This window comes from Pristiophorus japonicus, chromosome 11 (genome assembly GCF_044704955.1).
Source record: "Pristiophorus japonicus isolate sPriJap1 chromosome 11, sPriJap1.hap1, whole genome shotgun sequence".
In the NCBI taxonomy this organism is placed as follows: domain Eukaryota; kingdom Metazoa; phylum Chordata; class Chondrichthyes; family Pristiophoridae; genus Pristiophorus; species Pristiophorus japonicus.
In genome coordinates this window covers 77,619,078-77,635,089 of record NC_091987.1, presented here as the reverse complement: position 1 = coordinate 77,635,089, position 16,012 = coordinate 77,619,078, and the positions used below count along the sequence as shown (strand labels likewise).

General features: G+C 43.9%; 1 protein-coding gene across 1 annotated transcript in view; it reads left to right on the top strand.

Moving 5' to 3' along the window:
• dusp27 (dual specificity phosphatase 27) overlaps positions 1 to 2,256 on the top strand; it is a 45,438-nt gene extending 43,182 nt beyond the window's left edge. Inside the window, 1 exon segment of the mRNA XM_070893587.1 lies at positions 2 to 2,256. Coding sequence (XP_070749688.1) covers positions 2 to 61 — 60 coding nt within the window. The 3' untranslated portion in view covers positions 62 to 2,256.
• Positions 2,257 to 16,012: the final 13,756 nt, after the last annotated feature.

Here is a 16,012-nt window from a genome sequence, read left to right as displayed (position 1 = left end):
AAAAAAAGGCGTCAAAAAGAATAAACACAATATTCACTGGTACAATAGAACTAATAAATGAGAAGGTTATTAAATGAAATTGAATTGTTGTGCACCATAGAAATATAAGAGCTGATTTTAACCATTTCCATGGGGCCCGATAGTAGCCTGATCCTCCATCAATTTTGAATCCCACCCGCTGACAGTGAAGTCATTGTTGGAGTATATAAATGAGGCCCAGGAGTTAAAATCTCCCGAGCCTCAAACTCCGTAAGACCTGATAGTTTGCCCCCGCACCCCTGATTCAGGCTCGGAGTTAAAATTGACCCTATAGAGCAGATTCTATTAATAATAAGATTTAAAAAAAATGTAAAACACATTGGGCCAAAAATTGCGGTCAGAGGTATGCCTCCGGAGTACGCCTCCGACCCGCGAAAGAATTACAAACCTAACTGCTGGTGACAAGGCTGCGAAACCTTGCAGTCTGAGCCTGCGAGACAGAGGGCCATGTAATGGCCCACGGATCCCAGGCATGCAGGCGGTGTGGAAGAATACTGGGGATCACATGGGCCTGGTGCTTCAATCAAAAAGCAGAATTCCATTTTAATCATTTCCGAAGGGAATCTCATAACAAGATGTAAAGAAATCCTGAAATCTGATCTAATTACAATTTACAGAATTGGAATTTTTTTCGTAATTCCCTTCATTCACCAACCTCACTAAAAATGTAATTAAAAAAATAATAATTTTAGACATTAAAACTGTAATCCAGGCCAATATTTCTATAAACTCATTTGATACAGTAGGCCCAAATTTCCCCATGAGTTGCACCGTTTTTTTTGGGTGTAACTTGATTTTTCTGGTGTATCTTTTTAGTTGCAAATATGGCCATTTAATTTGCGCCAGTGTAAGTGAGTTAGTTAGGTTTTTTGTTCGGTCAGTTTTTTTTTCAAAAGGGGGCGTTCCCAGCCACTTACACCATTTATGCCAATTTAGCCAGAAAAAAGTTGTACTAAACTAACTTAGGGCAGCGTATGTGTCCATTTTTGTCCGCATGGAAAGACCTTACTTACAGTTAAGGAATCTGCGCAAGTAACTACATTTAAAGCACCACCAAGCACCAAACAAAGCACAAAAAGTAATAAGCAATTAATTAACAAATAAAATAGAAGGAACTCTGTCCCTAAAGCACCAAGACCAAAGTAATAAGCAATCAATAAATAACAAACAAAAAAGTAGAAGGAACCCTGCACCTAATGCACCAAAATCAATCATTAAAGAACAAATAAAAAATAGAATTCCTACCTTAAGGAACGCAGCGAGCCGCCGATGAGGGAATCCATTCGGCCAGGGCTTGGGACGGCGTGCTTCTGCCCCTCCCACACAGCCTGCAGCGCATTTTCAGTTTTCAGTGGCGGGACCTAGCTCCGCCCCCTCTCTTTCTTCTGCACCACGCCAGCTCCACAGACGGCCCCAGAATCGGCCTTGATCGCACAGATTTTTTTTGCCGCTGCTTCTGATGTAAAATGTCGGCAGGGGGCTCGGAGGTGCGCCGAAAAAAATGGAGGGCCAAATTTGGGCCCAGTGTATTTGCATAATTTACAATATGAAGATGTTTGTTTAATGGCTGAGGTAACCCCTTACGCTGATGAGACTCACGTTAGACTCTGAGGCCTGATAAGGTTGGTTTTAAAAATAAAACCTTCGTGGAGCCCGGAAGAACAGGCATGCAGTTAAAATCTGCCGGGCCTCTGGCTCACATTCCTGACTCGGACTCCTGCGCAGGATTGCCAACCACTGCTGCTGACTTGCCACCGGGAGTTAAAATCGATCCTTATATTTCTCCTTCAAGATGTCAGAAGTAATTTGGTATTTCATACCCCTTAGCCAATCACAATTTGAATTTTATTTATGTCTAAATATGTAGCTAAAGTTAGTGTGCCAAAATCTGAATGCATCGGAGATCAGTTGAGGGTAGCTTGGCAAAATGTTATTATGACATAATATTTTTGATTTCATCCTGCAATGATTTTGCTTATTTTCAGTCTGGTAAAGGGATTCTGGCTTTATGAAAAGGTGGTTAGCAATGTTTTTTTTTGTTTGGGGAGAGACAAGAGTTATCCATCCTTTTTGTTATGATACGACCACGTACAGTGATGCAATAATGTGTTTTAGTGAATAAACAAAAGGAAGACTTGGTTTATCATGTCTTTCAGAAATGTCTCAAATATGTGACAAATATTTCAGATATGTCTCATATAAAGTGAATGATTTGAAGTGTAATTATTATTGCTCTGTGAGTGTAGCAGTCAATTTGAGCACAGCACAATCCCACAAACCACAATGAGATGAATGATTACATAGGATACATTGGATATACAGCACAGAAACAGGCCATTCAGCCCAACCAGACCATGCCGGTGTTTATGCTCCACTCGAGTCACCTCCCGCCTTTCCTCTCTAAATCTATCAGCATCAGCCTCTATTCCCTTCTCCTTCATATGCTTGTCGAGCCTCCCCTTAAATGCATCTATACTATTCATTTCAACCACTCCCTGTGGTAGCGAGTTCCACATTCTCACCACTCTGGTAAAATAAGTTTCTTCTGAATTCCCTACTGGATTTCTTGGTGACTAGCTTATATTGATGGCCTCTAGAAACATAGAAACATAGAAAATAGGTGCAGGAGTACGCCATTCGGCCCTTCGAGCCTGCACCACCATTCAATAAAATCATGGCTGATCATTCACCTCAGTACCCCTTTCTTCCTTTCTCTCCATACCCCTTGATCCCTTTAGCTGTAAGGGCCATATCTAACTCCCTCTTGAATATATCTAACGAACTGGCATCAACAACTCTCTGTGGTAGAGAATTCCAAGGTTAACAACTCTCTGAGTGAAAAAGTTTCTCCTCATCTCAGTCCTAAATGGCTTACCCCCTTATCCTTAGACTGTGACCCCTGGTTCTGGACTTCCCCAACATCGGGAACTTCTTCCTGCATCTAACCTGTCCAGTCCCATCAGAATTTTATATGTTTCTATGAGATCCCCTCTCATCCTTCTAAACTGCAGTGAATACAGGCCCAGTCGATCCAGTCTCTCCTCATATGTCAGTCCTACTATTCTGGGAATCAGTCTGGTGAACCTTCGCTGCACTCCCTCAATAGCAAGAATGACATTCCTCAGATTAGGAGACCAAAACTGAACACAATATTCCAGGTGAGGCCTCAACAAGGCCCTGTACAACTGCAGTAAGACCTCCCTGCTCCTATACTCAAATCCCCTAGCTATGAAGGCCAACATGCCATTTGCCTTCTTCACCGCCTGCTGTACCTGTATGCCAACTTTCAATGACTGATGTACCATGACACCCAGGTCTCGTTGCACCTCCCCTTTCCTAATCTGTCACCATTCAGATAATATTCTGCCTTCCTGTTTTTGCCACCAAAATGGATAACCTCATATTTATCCACATTATACTGCATCTGCCATGCATTTGCCCACTCACCTAACCTGTCCAAATCACCCTGCAGCCTCTTAGCGTCCTCCTCACAGCTCACACCGCCACCCAGCTTAGTGTCATCTGCAAACTTGGAGATATTACCTTCAATTCCTTCATCTAAATCATTGATGTATATTGTAAATAGCTGGGTTCCCAGCACTGAACCCAGCGGCATCCTACTAGTCACTGCCTGCCATTCTGAAAAGGACCCATTTATCCCGACTCTCTGCTTCCTGTCTGCCAACCAGTTCTCTATCCACGTCAGTACATTACCCCCAATACCACGTGCTTTAATTTTGCACACCAATCTCTTGTGTGGGACCTTGTCAAGAGCCTTTTGAAAGTCCAAATACACCACATCCACTAGTTCTCCCTTCAGCACTCTACTAGTTACATCCTCAAAAAATTCTAGATTTGTCAAGCATGATTTCCCTTTTATAAATCCATGCTGACTTCGATCAATCCTGTCACTGCTTTCCAAATGCGCTGCTATTTCATCTTTAATAATTGATTCCATTTTCCCCACTATCGATGTCAGGCTAACTGGTCTATAATTCCCCGTTTTCTCTCTCCCTCCTTTAAAAAGTGGTGTTACATTAGCTACCCTCCAGTCCATAGGAACTGATCCAGAGTCGATAGACTGTTGGAAAATGATCACCAATGCATCCACTATTTCTAGGGCCACTTCCTTAAGTACTCTGGGATGCAGACTATCAGGCCCTGGGGATTTATCAGCCATCAATCCCATCAATTTCCCTAACACAATTTCCTGACTAGTAAGGATTCCTTTCAGTTCCTCCTTCTCGCTAGACCCTTGGACCCCTAGTATTTCCGGAAGGTTATTTGTGTCTTCCTTCGTGAAGACAGAACCAAAGTATTTGTTCAATTGGTCTGCCATTTCTTTGTTCCCCATTGTAAAATCACTTGATTCTGACTGCAAAGGACCTACGTTTGTCATCACTAATCTTTTTCTCTTCACATTTCTATAGAAGCTTTTGCAGTCAGTTTTTATGTTCCCAGCAAGCTTCCTCTCATACTCTATTTCCCCCTTCTAATTAAACCCTTTGTCCTCCTCTGCTGAATTCTAAATTTCTCCCAGTCCTCAGGTTTGCTGCTTTTTCTGTCCAATTTATATGCCTCTTCCTTGGATTTAACACTATCCCTAATTTCCCTTGTTAGCCACGGTTCAGCCACCTTCCCCATTTTATTTTTACTCCAGACAGGGATGTACAATTGTTGAAGTTCATTCATGTGATCTTTAAATTTCTGCCATTGCCTATCCACCATCAACCCTTTAAGTATCTTTCGCCAGTCTATTCTAGCCAATTCATATCTCATACCATCGAAGTTACCTTTCCTTAAGTTCAGGACCCCAGTCTCTGAATTAACTGTGTCACTCTCCATCTTAATAAAGAATTCTACCATATTATGGTCACTCTTCCCCAAGGGGCCTTGCACAACAAGGTTGCTAATTAGTCCTTTCTCATTACACATCTCCCAATCTAGGATGGCCAGCCCTCTAGTTGGTTCCTCGACATATTGGTCTAGAAAACCATCCCTAATACAATCCAGGAAATCCTCCTCGACCGCATTGCGACCAGTTTGGTTAGCCCAATCTATATGTAGATTAAAGTCGCCCATGATAATTGTTGTACCTTTATTGCACGCATCCCTAATTTCTTGTTTGATGCTGTCCCCAACTTCACTACTACTGTTTGGTGGTCTGTACACAACTCCCACTAGCGTTTTCTGCCCTTTGATATTCTGCAGCTCTACCCATACCGATTCCACATCATCCAAGCTAATGTCCTTTCTTACTATTGCATTAATTTCCTCTTTAACCAGCAACGCTACCCCACCTTCTTTTCCGTTGTGTCTGTCCTTCCTGAATGTTGAATATCCCTGGATGTTGAGTTCCCAGCCTTGGTCACCCTGGAGCCATGTCTCCGTAATCCCAATTATATCATTCATTAATAGCTACCTGCGCAGTTAATTTGTCCACCTTATTACGAATGCTCCTCGCATTGAGGCACAGAGCTTTCAGGCTTGTCTTTTTAACAGACTTTGTCCCTTTAGAATTTTGCTGTATTATGGCCCTTTTTGATTTTTGCCATCTTTTTACTTTTCTTCTTTCTATATTTTGCTTCTGCCCCCATTTTACTTCCCTCTGCCTCCCTGCATAGGTTCCCATCCCCCTGCCACATTAGTTTAAACCCTCCCCAACAGCACTAGCAAACACTCCCCCTAGGATATTGGTTCTGGTCCTGCTCAGGTGCAGACCGTCCGGTACTGGTCCCACCTCCCCCAGAACCGGTTCCAATGTCTCAGGAATTTGAATCCCTTTCTCCTTCACCACTTCTCAAGCCACGTAATCATCTTAGCTATCCTGCGATTTCTATTCTGGTTAGCACGTGGCACTGGTAGCAATCCTGAGATTACTACCTTTTGAGGTCCTGCTTTTTAATTTAACTCTTAGCTCCCTAATTTCAGCTTGTAGGACCTCATCCTGTTTTGTTACCTATATTGTTGGTACCTATATGCACCATGACAACTGGCTGTTCACCCTCCCCCTCCAAAATGTCCTGCAGCCGCTCTGAGACATCATTGATCCTTGCACGAGAGAGGCAACATACCATCCTGGAGTCTCGATTGCAGCCGCAGAAACACCTATCTATTCCCCTTACAATAGAATCCCCTACCACTATTGCTCTCCCACTCTTTTCCTGACCTCCTGTGCAGCAGAGACACCCCTGGTGCCATGAACTTGGCTGCTGCTACCGCCCCCCCCCCTCCCCCCTGCCGATGAGTCATCCCCCCCCAACAGTATCGAAGGTGGTGTATCTGTTTTGGAGGGGGATGACCGCAGGGACCCTTGCACTACCTTCCTTCCACTGCTCTACCTGATGGTCACCCATTCCCTATCTGCCTGAGTAACCTTTACCTGTGGTGTGACCAACTCATTAAACGTGCTATTCACGACATTCTCAGCATCGCAGATGCTCCAGAGTGAATCCATGCACAGCTCCAGTGCCGGTATGCAATCTGTCAGGAGCTGCAGCTGGAAACACTTCCTGCACATGTAGTCGTCAGGGACATAGCACAGGAGGAACATGACATGGGTCTGGGCTCTCCTGCCATTACTTAACCTTTAGATTAACTTAATTTGGCAACAATGTCAAAGGTTACCAACTGATAAGGAAATAAAAAGAAGAAAAAAAAATTAAATACTCACCAATCCACCAGCCAATCACTTACCCTCTTGGCTGTGACGTCACCCTTCGATTTCTTTCTTTGTTTTTTTTTTGTTTTTTTTATTCGTTGCCAATCTTTCCAATTCTTTGTCAAATCACAAACGCCAGAGGTCACCTTGCACACATCAAGGATCACTCTGTGCCAATGCTCTTAGCCAAAAGGCCTAGAGCCCACTGCACCATTCCTGGAAGTACTGCAATACCAGGTTCGTGCCATGGAGGTGGATGGGTCAGGCCCCCCACACACCTCCGTGGAGGTGGATGGGTCAAGCCACCCCACCCACTCGGCATCTGCACCAGCTGGCCCCTCGGATTGCTGCCGCTCTCAGTCGCTGCCACCGCCCTTTATCCTCCTGCTCCGCTCCTCTCGCGATGCTGGTCCCTCGGACTGCTGCCGCTCTCAGTCGCTGCCACCGCCCTTTATCCTCCCGCTCCGCTCCGCTCGCGATGCTGGTCCCTCGGACTGCTGCCACTCCGACTCACTGCTACCGCCCTTTATCCTCCTGCTCCGCTCCTCTCGCGATGCTGGTCCCTCGGACTGCTGCCGCTCTCAGTCGCTGCCACCGCCCTTTATCCTCCTGCTCCGCTCCGCTCGCGATGCTGGTCCCTCGGACTGCTGCCGCTCTCAGTCGCTGCCACCGCCCTTTATCCTCCTGCTCCGCTCCGCTCGCGATGCTGGTCCCTCGGACTGCTGCCGCTCTCAGTCGCTGCCACCGCCCTTTATCCTCCCGCGCCGCTCCTCTCGCGATGCTGGTCCCTCGGATTGCTGCCGCTCTCAGTCGCTGCCACCGCCCTTTATCCTCCTGCTCCGCTCCTCTTGCGATGCTGGCCCCTCGGACTGCTGCCACTCCGACTCACTGCTACCGTCCTTTATCCTCCCGCTCCGCTCCGCTCGCGATGCTGGTCCCTCGGACTGCTGCCGCTCTCAGTCGCTGCCACCGCCCTTTATCCTCCCACGCCGCTCCTCTTGCCTGCCCTTGGAATGTCCCCTGCTGCATCAGAGGATCACCCAGAACAAACTGGCAGCTCAGCAGGCGGGAGAACTCTTCTGGGTGGTGCACGGCAGCGGATGGTAACCAATGGTCTTCTCTCCCTGCCGGTGGGAGGCCTCCACCAAACTTGCTCGGAGGGGAGGACTCCCAGAAACCAGGGAGACCGCCAAGAAAACTCAGCGGCAACGGACAGTATGTCCACCAATTTTGGGCCCTAAATGTGGTCCAACCAAGGTACGATACAGGTTTAGCATAACGTCTCTATTTTTCAATTCTATACCTCTAGAAATAAACCCTAGGGCTTGATTTGTTTTTTTTAACGGCCTTTCTAACCTGTGTTGCAATGTTTAGTGATTTGTGTATTTATACTCCAAGATCCCTTTATTCCTCTACCTCACCTAGACTCGCACCCTCCAAGTAATAAGTGACCTCCCTATTCTTCCTACCAAAATGTAATACCTCACATTTATCTGTGTTGAACTTCATTTGCCAATTATAAGCCCATTCTGCAAGTTTATTAATGTTCTCCTGTAATTTGTTGCAGTCCTCAGTATTGACTATCCCCCACAAATTTAGAAATGGTGTCATCCGCAAATTTAGAAATTGTGTTTTTGATTCCAATGTCTAAATCGTTAATATAAATTGTGAACAACAGTGGTCACAGCACTGATCCTTGTGGAACACCACTACCCACCTTCTGCCACTGTGAATAGCTACCTTTTACCCCTTCTCTCTGCTTTATGTCTTGAAGCCAGCTAGCTAGCCATTCTGTTACTTGTCCCCTGACTCCATATTCTCTGACCTTGTTCATCAGTCTATTATGGGGTACCTTATCGAAGGCCTTTTGAAAATCTAAATAAATTACATCTACTGCATTACTATTGTCTACTCTCTCTGTTACCTCTTCAAAAAATTCAATGAGGTTGGTCAAGCAAGGCTTTCCCTTTTGAAATCCATTCTATTTTTGGTTTCTAGATGTTTTTCTATTTTCTCATTTAGTAGGGATTCCATTATTTTTCCTACCACCGATGTTAAGCTGACTGGTCTATAATTCCTGGACATGTTCTATGTGTGATCTATGTGTAGAGGCGGAGGATGTGGGTAAGGTACTAAATGAATACTTTGCAGCTGTCTTCACGAAAGAGCGGGACGATGCTGACGTTGAAGTTCAGGAGGAAGGTAATGAAATATTGGATGGGATAACCATAGGAAGAGAGGAAGTATTAAGGGGTTTAGCATGCATCTTTGAAAGTAGATAAATCACCAGGACCGGATGAAATATATCGGAGGCTATTAAAAGAAGCAAGGGAGGAAATTGCGGAGGCTCTGTGAGTTACAGGAAAATGTGAGGTTATCCACTTTGGCAGAAAAATAGAAAAGCAAATTATTTAAATGGAGAAAAATTGGAAAGTGCTGCAGTACAGAGGGATCTGGGGGTCCTTGTGCATGAAACATAAAAAGTTAGTATGCAGGTAGAGCAAGTAATCAGGAAGGCAAATGGGATGTTGGGCCTTTATTGCAAGGGGGATGGAGTATAAAAGCAGAGAAGTCCTGCTACAACTGTAAGGGTATCGGTGAGGCCACACCTAGAGTACTGCATACAGTTTTGTTCTCCTTATTTAAGGAGGGATATACTTGCATTGGAGGCAGTTCAGAGAAGGTTCACTAGGTTGATTCCGGAGATGAGGGGGTTGACTTTGAAGATAGTTTGAGTAGGTTGGGCCTGTACTCATTGGAGTTCAGAAGGATAAGAGGTGATCTTATCGAAACATGTAAGATAATGAGGGGTCTCGACAAGGTGGATGCAGAGAGGATATTTCCACTCGTGGGGGAAACTAGAACTAGGGAGCATAGTCTCAGAATAAGGGGTCGCCCATTTAAAACTGAGATGAGAGGAATTTCTTCTCAGAGGATTGTAAATCTGTGGAATTCTCTGCCCCAGAGAACTTTGGAGGCTGGGTCATTGAATGTATTTAAGGCAGAGATAAACAGATTTTTGAGCGATAAGGGAATAAAGGGTGATGGGGTGCGGGAAGGGAAGTGGAGCTGAGTCCATGATCAGATCAGCCATGACTTTATTAAATGGCAGAGCAGGCTCGAGGGGCCAAATGGCCGACTCCTGCTCCTATTTCTTATGTTCTTATGTAGGAGTTGTGCCAGAGGATTGGAGAACTGCTAACGTTGTACCATTGTTCAAAAAGGGAGGAAGGGATAAATCGAGCAATTACAGGCCAGTTAGTTTAACCTCGGTGGTGGACAAATTATTGGAATCAATTCTGAGGGACAGTATAAACCTTAATTTAGGAAGACATAGATTAATCAAGTCAGCATTGATTTGTTAAGGGAAGGTCGTGTCTGACTAACTTGATTGAGTTCTTTGAGGAGGTAACAAGGAGTGTCGATGAGAGCAGTGCATTTGATGTAGTTTACATGGATTTTAGCTAGGCTTTTGACCAGGTCCCACATGGTAGGCTGATCAAAAAAGTAAAAGCCCATGGGATCCAAGGGAGACTGGCAAATTGGATCCAAAATTAGCTCAGTAGCAGGAAGCAAAGGGTAATGGTTGAGGGGAGTTTTTGTGACTGGAAGGATGTTTCCAGTGAGGTTCCACAGGGCTCAGTACTTGGCCCCTTAATTTTTGTAGTATATATTAATGATTTAGACTTAAATGTAGGGGGCATGGTAAAAAATTTGCAGATGATACAAAAATTGGCCGTGTGGTTGACAGTGAGGAAGAAAGCTCTAGACTGCAGGAAGATATCAATGAACTGGCCAGTTGGGCACAAAAGTGGCAAATGGAATTCAATCTGGAAAAATGTGAGGTGATGCAACAAGGCAAGGGAATATACAATAAATGGGAGGATACTGAGCAGTGTGGAGAAACAGAGGGACCTTGGAGTATATGTCCACAGATCCTTAAAGGTAGCAGGACAGGTCGATAAGGTAGTTAAAAAGGCATACGGAATGCTTTCCTTTATTAGCCGAGGCATAGAATACAAGAGCAGGGAAGTTATGCCAGAACTATATATAACACTAGTTAGGCCACAGATCAAGTACTGTGTGCAGTCACCACATTACAGGAAGGATGTGATTGCACTAGAAAGGGTGCACAGGAGATTTATGAGGATGTTGCCAGGACTGGAAAATATTAGCTACGAGGAAAGATTGGATAGGATGGAGTTGTTTTCCTTGGATCAGAGGAGGCTGATGTGAGATTCAGTTGAGGTGTATAAAATTATGAGGGGCCTAGATAGAGTGGATAGGAAGGACCTATTTCCCTTAGCAGAGGGGCTAATAACTAGGGGGCATAGATTTAAAGTAATTGGTAGAAGGATTAGAGGGGAGATGAGGAAACATTTCTTTACCCAGAGGGTGGTGGGAGTCTGGAACTCACTGCCTAAATGGGTGGTGGAGGCAGAAACCCTCATCACAGTTAAAAATTACTTGGACGTGCACTTGGCTGTAACCTACAGGGCTATAGACCTAGTGCTGGAAGGTGGGATTAGGCTGGGTAGCTCTTTTACAACGATGGTCCAAATAGCCTCCTTCTGTGTCATAATTTTCTATGATTCCATCCCCCTTCTTAAATATAGTATTACGTTAGCTATTGGCCAGTCCTCTGGCACTACATCTTTTTCTAACGAATTACTAAATATGTGTAGTAATGTCTCTGCTATCAATTTCCTAATGCAATGCATCCGGACCTGGGGTTTTATCCTCTTTGGTTTTGATTAGTTTATTTAATATAGCTCCTCTTTTTATTTTAATTCTACTCGCTTTTTGCCTCTATTCTCCCTTCCATGCTTTCTGGACGCTGTGTTTGTGTTTGGAGTAAGTGGTTGCTAAATTGAGGGTGTTTTTTTTTGTATCTATGTGGAGTTCTAAGCTTATAAAAAAAAATCCATACAGAAAGTAGAGAGAAAAAAAATCTTCATTTACAAGAGCTTTCCAAGATTTAATGTACATAAACATCTCGGCTATAAATAATCTTTAAGGGGGCAGGCAGAGGCAGTGAGACACCATGCCTCACCACGCAGAAGCCCCCAGCTCTTGCTATCAGAGAGACGGCAAAACTCTGGCAGTGACTCAGTGGCCAATGAGAATGAACAAACGGTCTGTTTTGATTGGTGTTAGTTGAGGAAGGAATGTTGACTGGGATATGTTGAGAGGCTGTTTCCCCTGGCTGTGGAATCTAGATCTAGGGGTCATAGCCTTAGGATAAGGGATCAGCCATTTCGGACTGAGATGAGAAAAATTTCTTCACTCAGAGGGTCGTGAATCTTTGGAGTTCTCTAACCCAGAGGGCTGTGGATGCTCAGTTGTTGATTATATTCAAGATTGAGATCAATAATTTTGTGGACACTAGGGGAATCAAGGGACATGGGGATAACGCAGAAAACTGTAATTGAGGTAAAAGATCATTCATGATCCTATTAAATGGCAGTGCAGGCTCGAGGAGACATATGGCCAACTCCTGCTCCGATCTCTTATGTTCTGATACTGGTAAAATTCTCTGCTCCCTTTCGTCATTTAATTTCATTGTGGGTTTATAAACTTATCATCATCATCATAGGCAGTCCCTCGAATCGAGGATGACTTGCTTCCATGTCAAAAAGTTCACAGGTGTTTCAATGAAGGACCTAAAATTCCAGGCCCGAACTAAATCTTGAAGGGTGGAAGATGCCTGTGCGTGGATTTTTTTAACGTGTGGTGGCCATTGCACACCAGCCACCACATTATAAACGAATGGAAAAGATTCGTCAAACCCTTTTTCTTGAAGATAATGCCCCTTTAAGACAGTATACATGCACATCAATAATGTCTAAATTATTAAAATGTTGAGTTATAATCATGTCTTGAAAACCAGTGAAACTTTGTAGAGGAAGTACAATATTTTGTGACTTTCATAACAATTTATATTGCACCTTTAAAGAAAATTAATAAATATCCCAAGGCACTTCACAGAAGCATAATGAGACAGAAATTAATATTTCTAGGTATGGTAATAATAAACTTGTAGATGTAAACTATCTTCCCATTAATTGCCTGAAAGTCTGAAGTTGTATGGCCTGCTTAGTTGAATATATGTTGTATGCAATGATTGTGTTTTCCTCCTTTATTTGGCTATTTTAGCAGAAAATTTCCAAATCGGCCAGTATCAAAAATCAATAAGAAGATTCTGTTGTAGAATAAAGGCAAGTAAACATGTGTACATTGAGTAAATACATTGTACTGTTTTCTCATATCTTCATTATGAAGATTGAACCAAATACATATATTTTTTATTTTAATCCTATTTTAACCTTTATAGACTACAAGTAAGTCCAGGGAATTGAAATCTCCTGGGCCTTAGACAATCAGTTGGTCCAGGGAACTTTAATCTTCCTGGGCCATGTTTTCAGCTGACATACCATGATGCTAAAATAAACTCTAATATTATAATAAATCAGGAATTGCTTTAATTATGTAATATTTCCTTGTACAACTAAATACACGCAAGATCTAATTTAAAGTAAAACGAAGTACATTTTGAATACTTCTGCGACCTGGATTTCTTCCCCACTCTCCCCAGTTCTCTGTTTTTTCTCCAATTCGCTTGATCCTACTTTTATCATTTTGAATTGAATTGAATATTTTTTTATTTTCGAACCCATTTCTCTAATAGGCCAGTTATACTACAACATTTGCATTGAGATGAATCCAAAATAAACTCTATAATGTAGTGTAACTCAGATGTGAAGTCATCCCTATTGAATTTCGGCAAACAAGAGACTACCTTAAGAGGTAGACTCCCACCTCATTGCCTTTACCTAGACTTCAGTATAATTGTATGTTTTAAAAGATCCAAAGTACTTTAATAGATTTAAATTGATTTTTTAAATCCTTTTAATATTAGCAAAAAACTTATTGTCCTCTGCTGTCATGAGAACATAATTAGAAACATAGAAAATAGGTGCAGGAGTAGGCCATTCAGCCCTTCGAGCCTGCACCACCATTCAATAAGATCATGGCTGATCATTCACCTCAGTACCCCTTTCCTGCTTTCTCCCCTTGATCCCTTTGGCTGTAAGGGCCACATCTAAATCCCTCTTGAATATATCCAATGAACTGGCATCAACAACTCTCTGCGGTAGGGAATTCCACAGGTTAACAACTCTCTGAGTGAAGAAGTTTCTCCTCACCTCAGTTCTAAATGGCTTACCCCTTACCCTTAGACTTCCAACATTCCATAGACTCTGGATCAGTTCCTATGGAGTGGAGGGTAGCCAATGTAACCCCACTTTTTAAAAAAGGAGGGAGGAAGAAAACAGGGAATTATAGACCGGTCAGTCTGACATCGGTAGTGGGTAAAATGATGGAATCAATTATTAAGGATGTCATAGCAGCGCATTTGGAAAGAGGTGACATGATAGGTCCAAGTCAGCATGGATTTGTGAAATGCTTGACAAATCTTCTGGAATTTTTTGAGGATGTTTCCAGTAGAGTGGACAAGGGAGAACCAGTTGATGTGGTGTATTTGGACTTTCAGAAGGCTTTCGACAAGGTCCCACACAAGAGATTAATGTGCAAAGTTAAAGCACATGGGATTGGGGGGTAGTGTGCTGACATGGATTGAGAACTGGTTGGCAGACAGGAAGCAAAGAGTAGGAGTAAAGGGGTACTTTTCAGAATGGCAGGCAGTGACTAGTGAGGTACCGCAAGGTTCTGCGCTGGGGCCCCAGCTGTTTACATTGTACATTAATGATTTAGATAAGGGGATTAAATGTAGTATCTCCAAATTTGCGGATGACACTAAGTTGGGTGGCAGTGTGAGCTGCAAGGAGGATGCTATGAGGCTGCAGAGTGACTTGGATAGGTTAGGTGAGTGGGCAAATGCATGGCAGATGAAGTATAATGTGGATAAATGTGAGGTTATCCACTTTGGTTGTAAAAACAGAGAGACAGACTATTATCTGAATGGTGACAGATTAGGAAAAGGGGAGGTGCAACGAGACCTGGGTGTCATGGTACATCAGTCATTGAAGGTTGGCATGCAGGTACAGCAGGCGGTTAAGAAAGCAAATGGCATGTTGGCCTTCATAGTGAGGGGATTTGAGTACAGGGGCAGAAAGGTGATACTACAGTTGTACAGGGCCTTGGTGAGGCCACACCTGGAGTATTGTGTACAGTTTTGGTCTCCTAACTTGAGGAAGGACATTCTTGCTATTGAGGGAGTGCAGCGAAGGTTCACCAGTGATTCCCAGGATGGCGGGACTGACATATCAAGAAAGACTGGATCAACTGGGCTTGGTTTGGTCCAAGTGTTTCCTGTAGATGAGTCGATTTGAAAGTTTGACCCAAAACATCCTACTCCCCTCTTTGGCCACAACAGTGCCAGGAAGCCACTTGGGACCTTGTCCGTAGTTCAACACAAATACAGGATCATTAATTTCAATTTTGCGTGACACCTTTGCGCTCTCATGATATGTACTTTGTTGAAGCCGCCTGCTCTCTACCTATTCGTGTAGATCAGGGTGGACTAACGAGAGCCTTGTCTTAAATGCCCTTTTCATGAGCAGTTCAGCGGATGGAATCCCAGTGAGCGAGTGGGGTCTCGTGCATTAACTAAACAGGACTCGGGATAGGCGAGTCTGCAGTGAGCCTTCAGTTACCCTCTTCAAGCTCTGCTTGATTGTTTGCACTGCCCTCTCTGCCTGACCGTTGGATGCTGGTTTGAACGGGGCAGATGTAACATATTTGATCCCATTGCGGGTCATGAACTCTTTGAACTCGGCACTGGTGAAACACGGCCCGTTGTCGCTCACAAGGACATCATGCAGGCCGTGCATGGCAAACATGGCCCGCAGGCTTTCAGTGTTGGCAGCGGATGTGCTTGCCGACATTATCTCACATTCAATCCATTTAGAGTATGCATCTACAACCACTAGGAACATTTTACCCAAGAACGGGCCTGCGTAGTCGACATGGACCCTAGACCACGGTTTGGAGGGCCAAGACGATAAACTTAGTAGTGCCTCTCTGGCTGCGTTGCTTAACTGGGAACATGTGTTACATTTGTGCACGCAGGACTCTAAGTCCGCATCGATACTGGGCCACCGCACGTGAGATCTGGCTATCGCTTTCATCATTACAATGCCTGGGTGAGTACTGTGGAAATCACTAATGAAAGTGTCCCTGCCCTTTTTGGGTACCACTACCCAATTACCTCACAGAAGGCAATCTGCTTGTATAAACATTTCACCTTTGCGGCGTTGGTACGGCTTTGTGCATTTCTAATAGGACACGGGA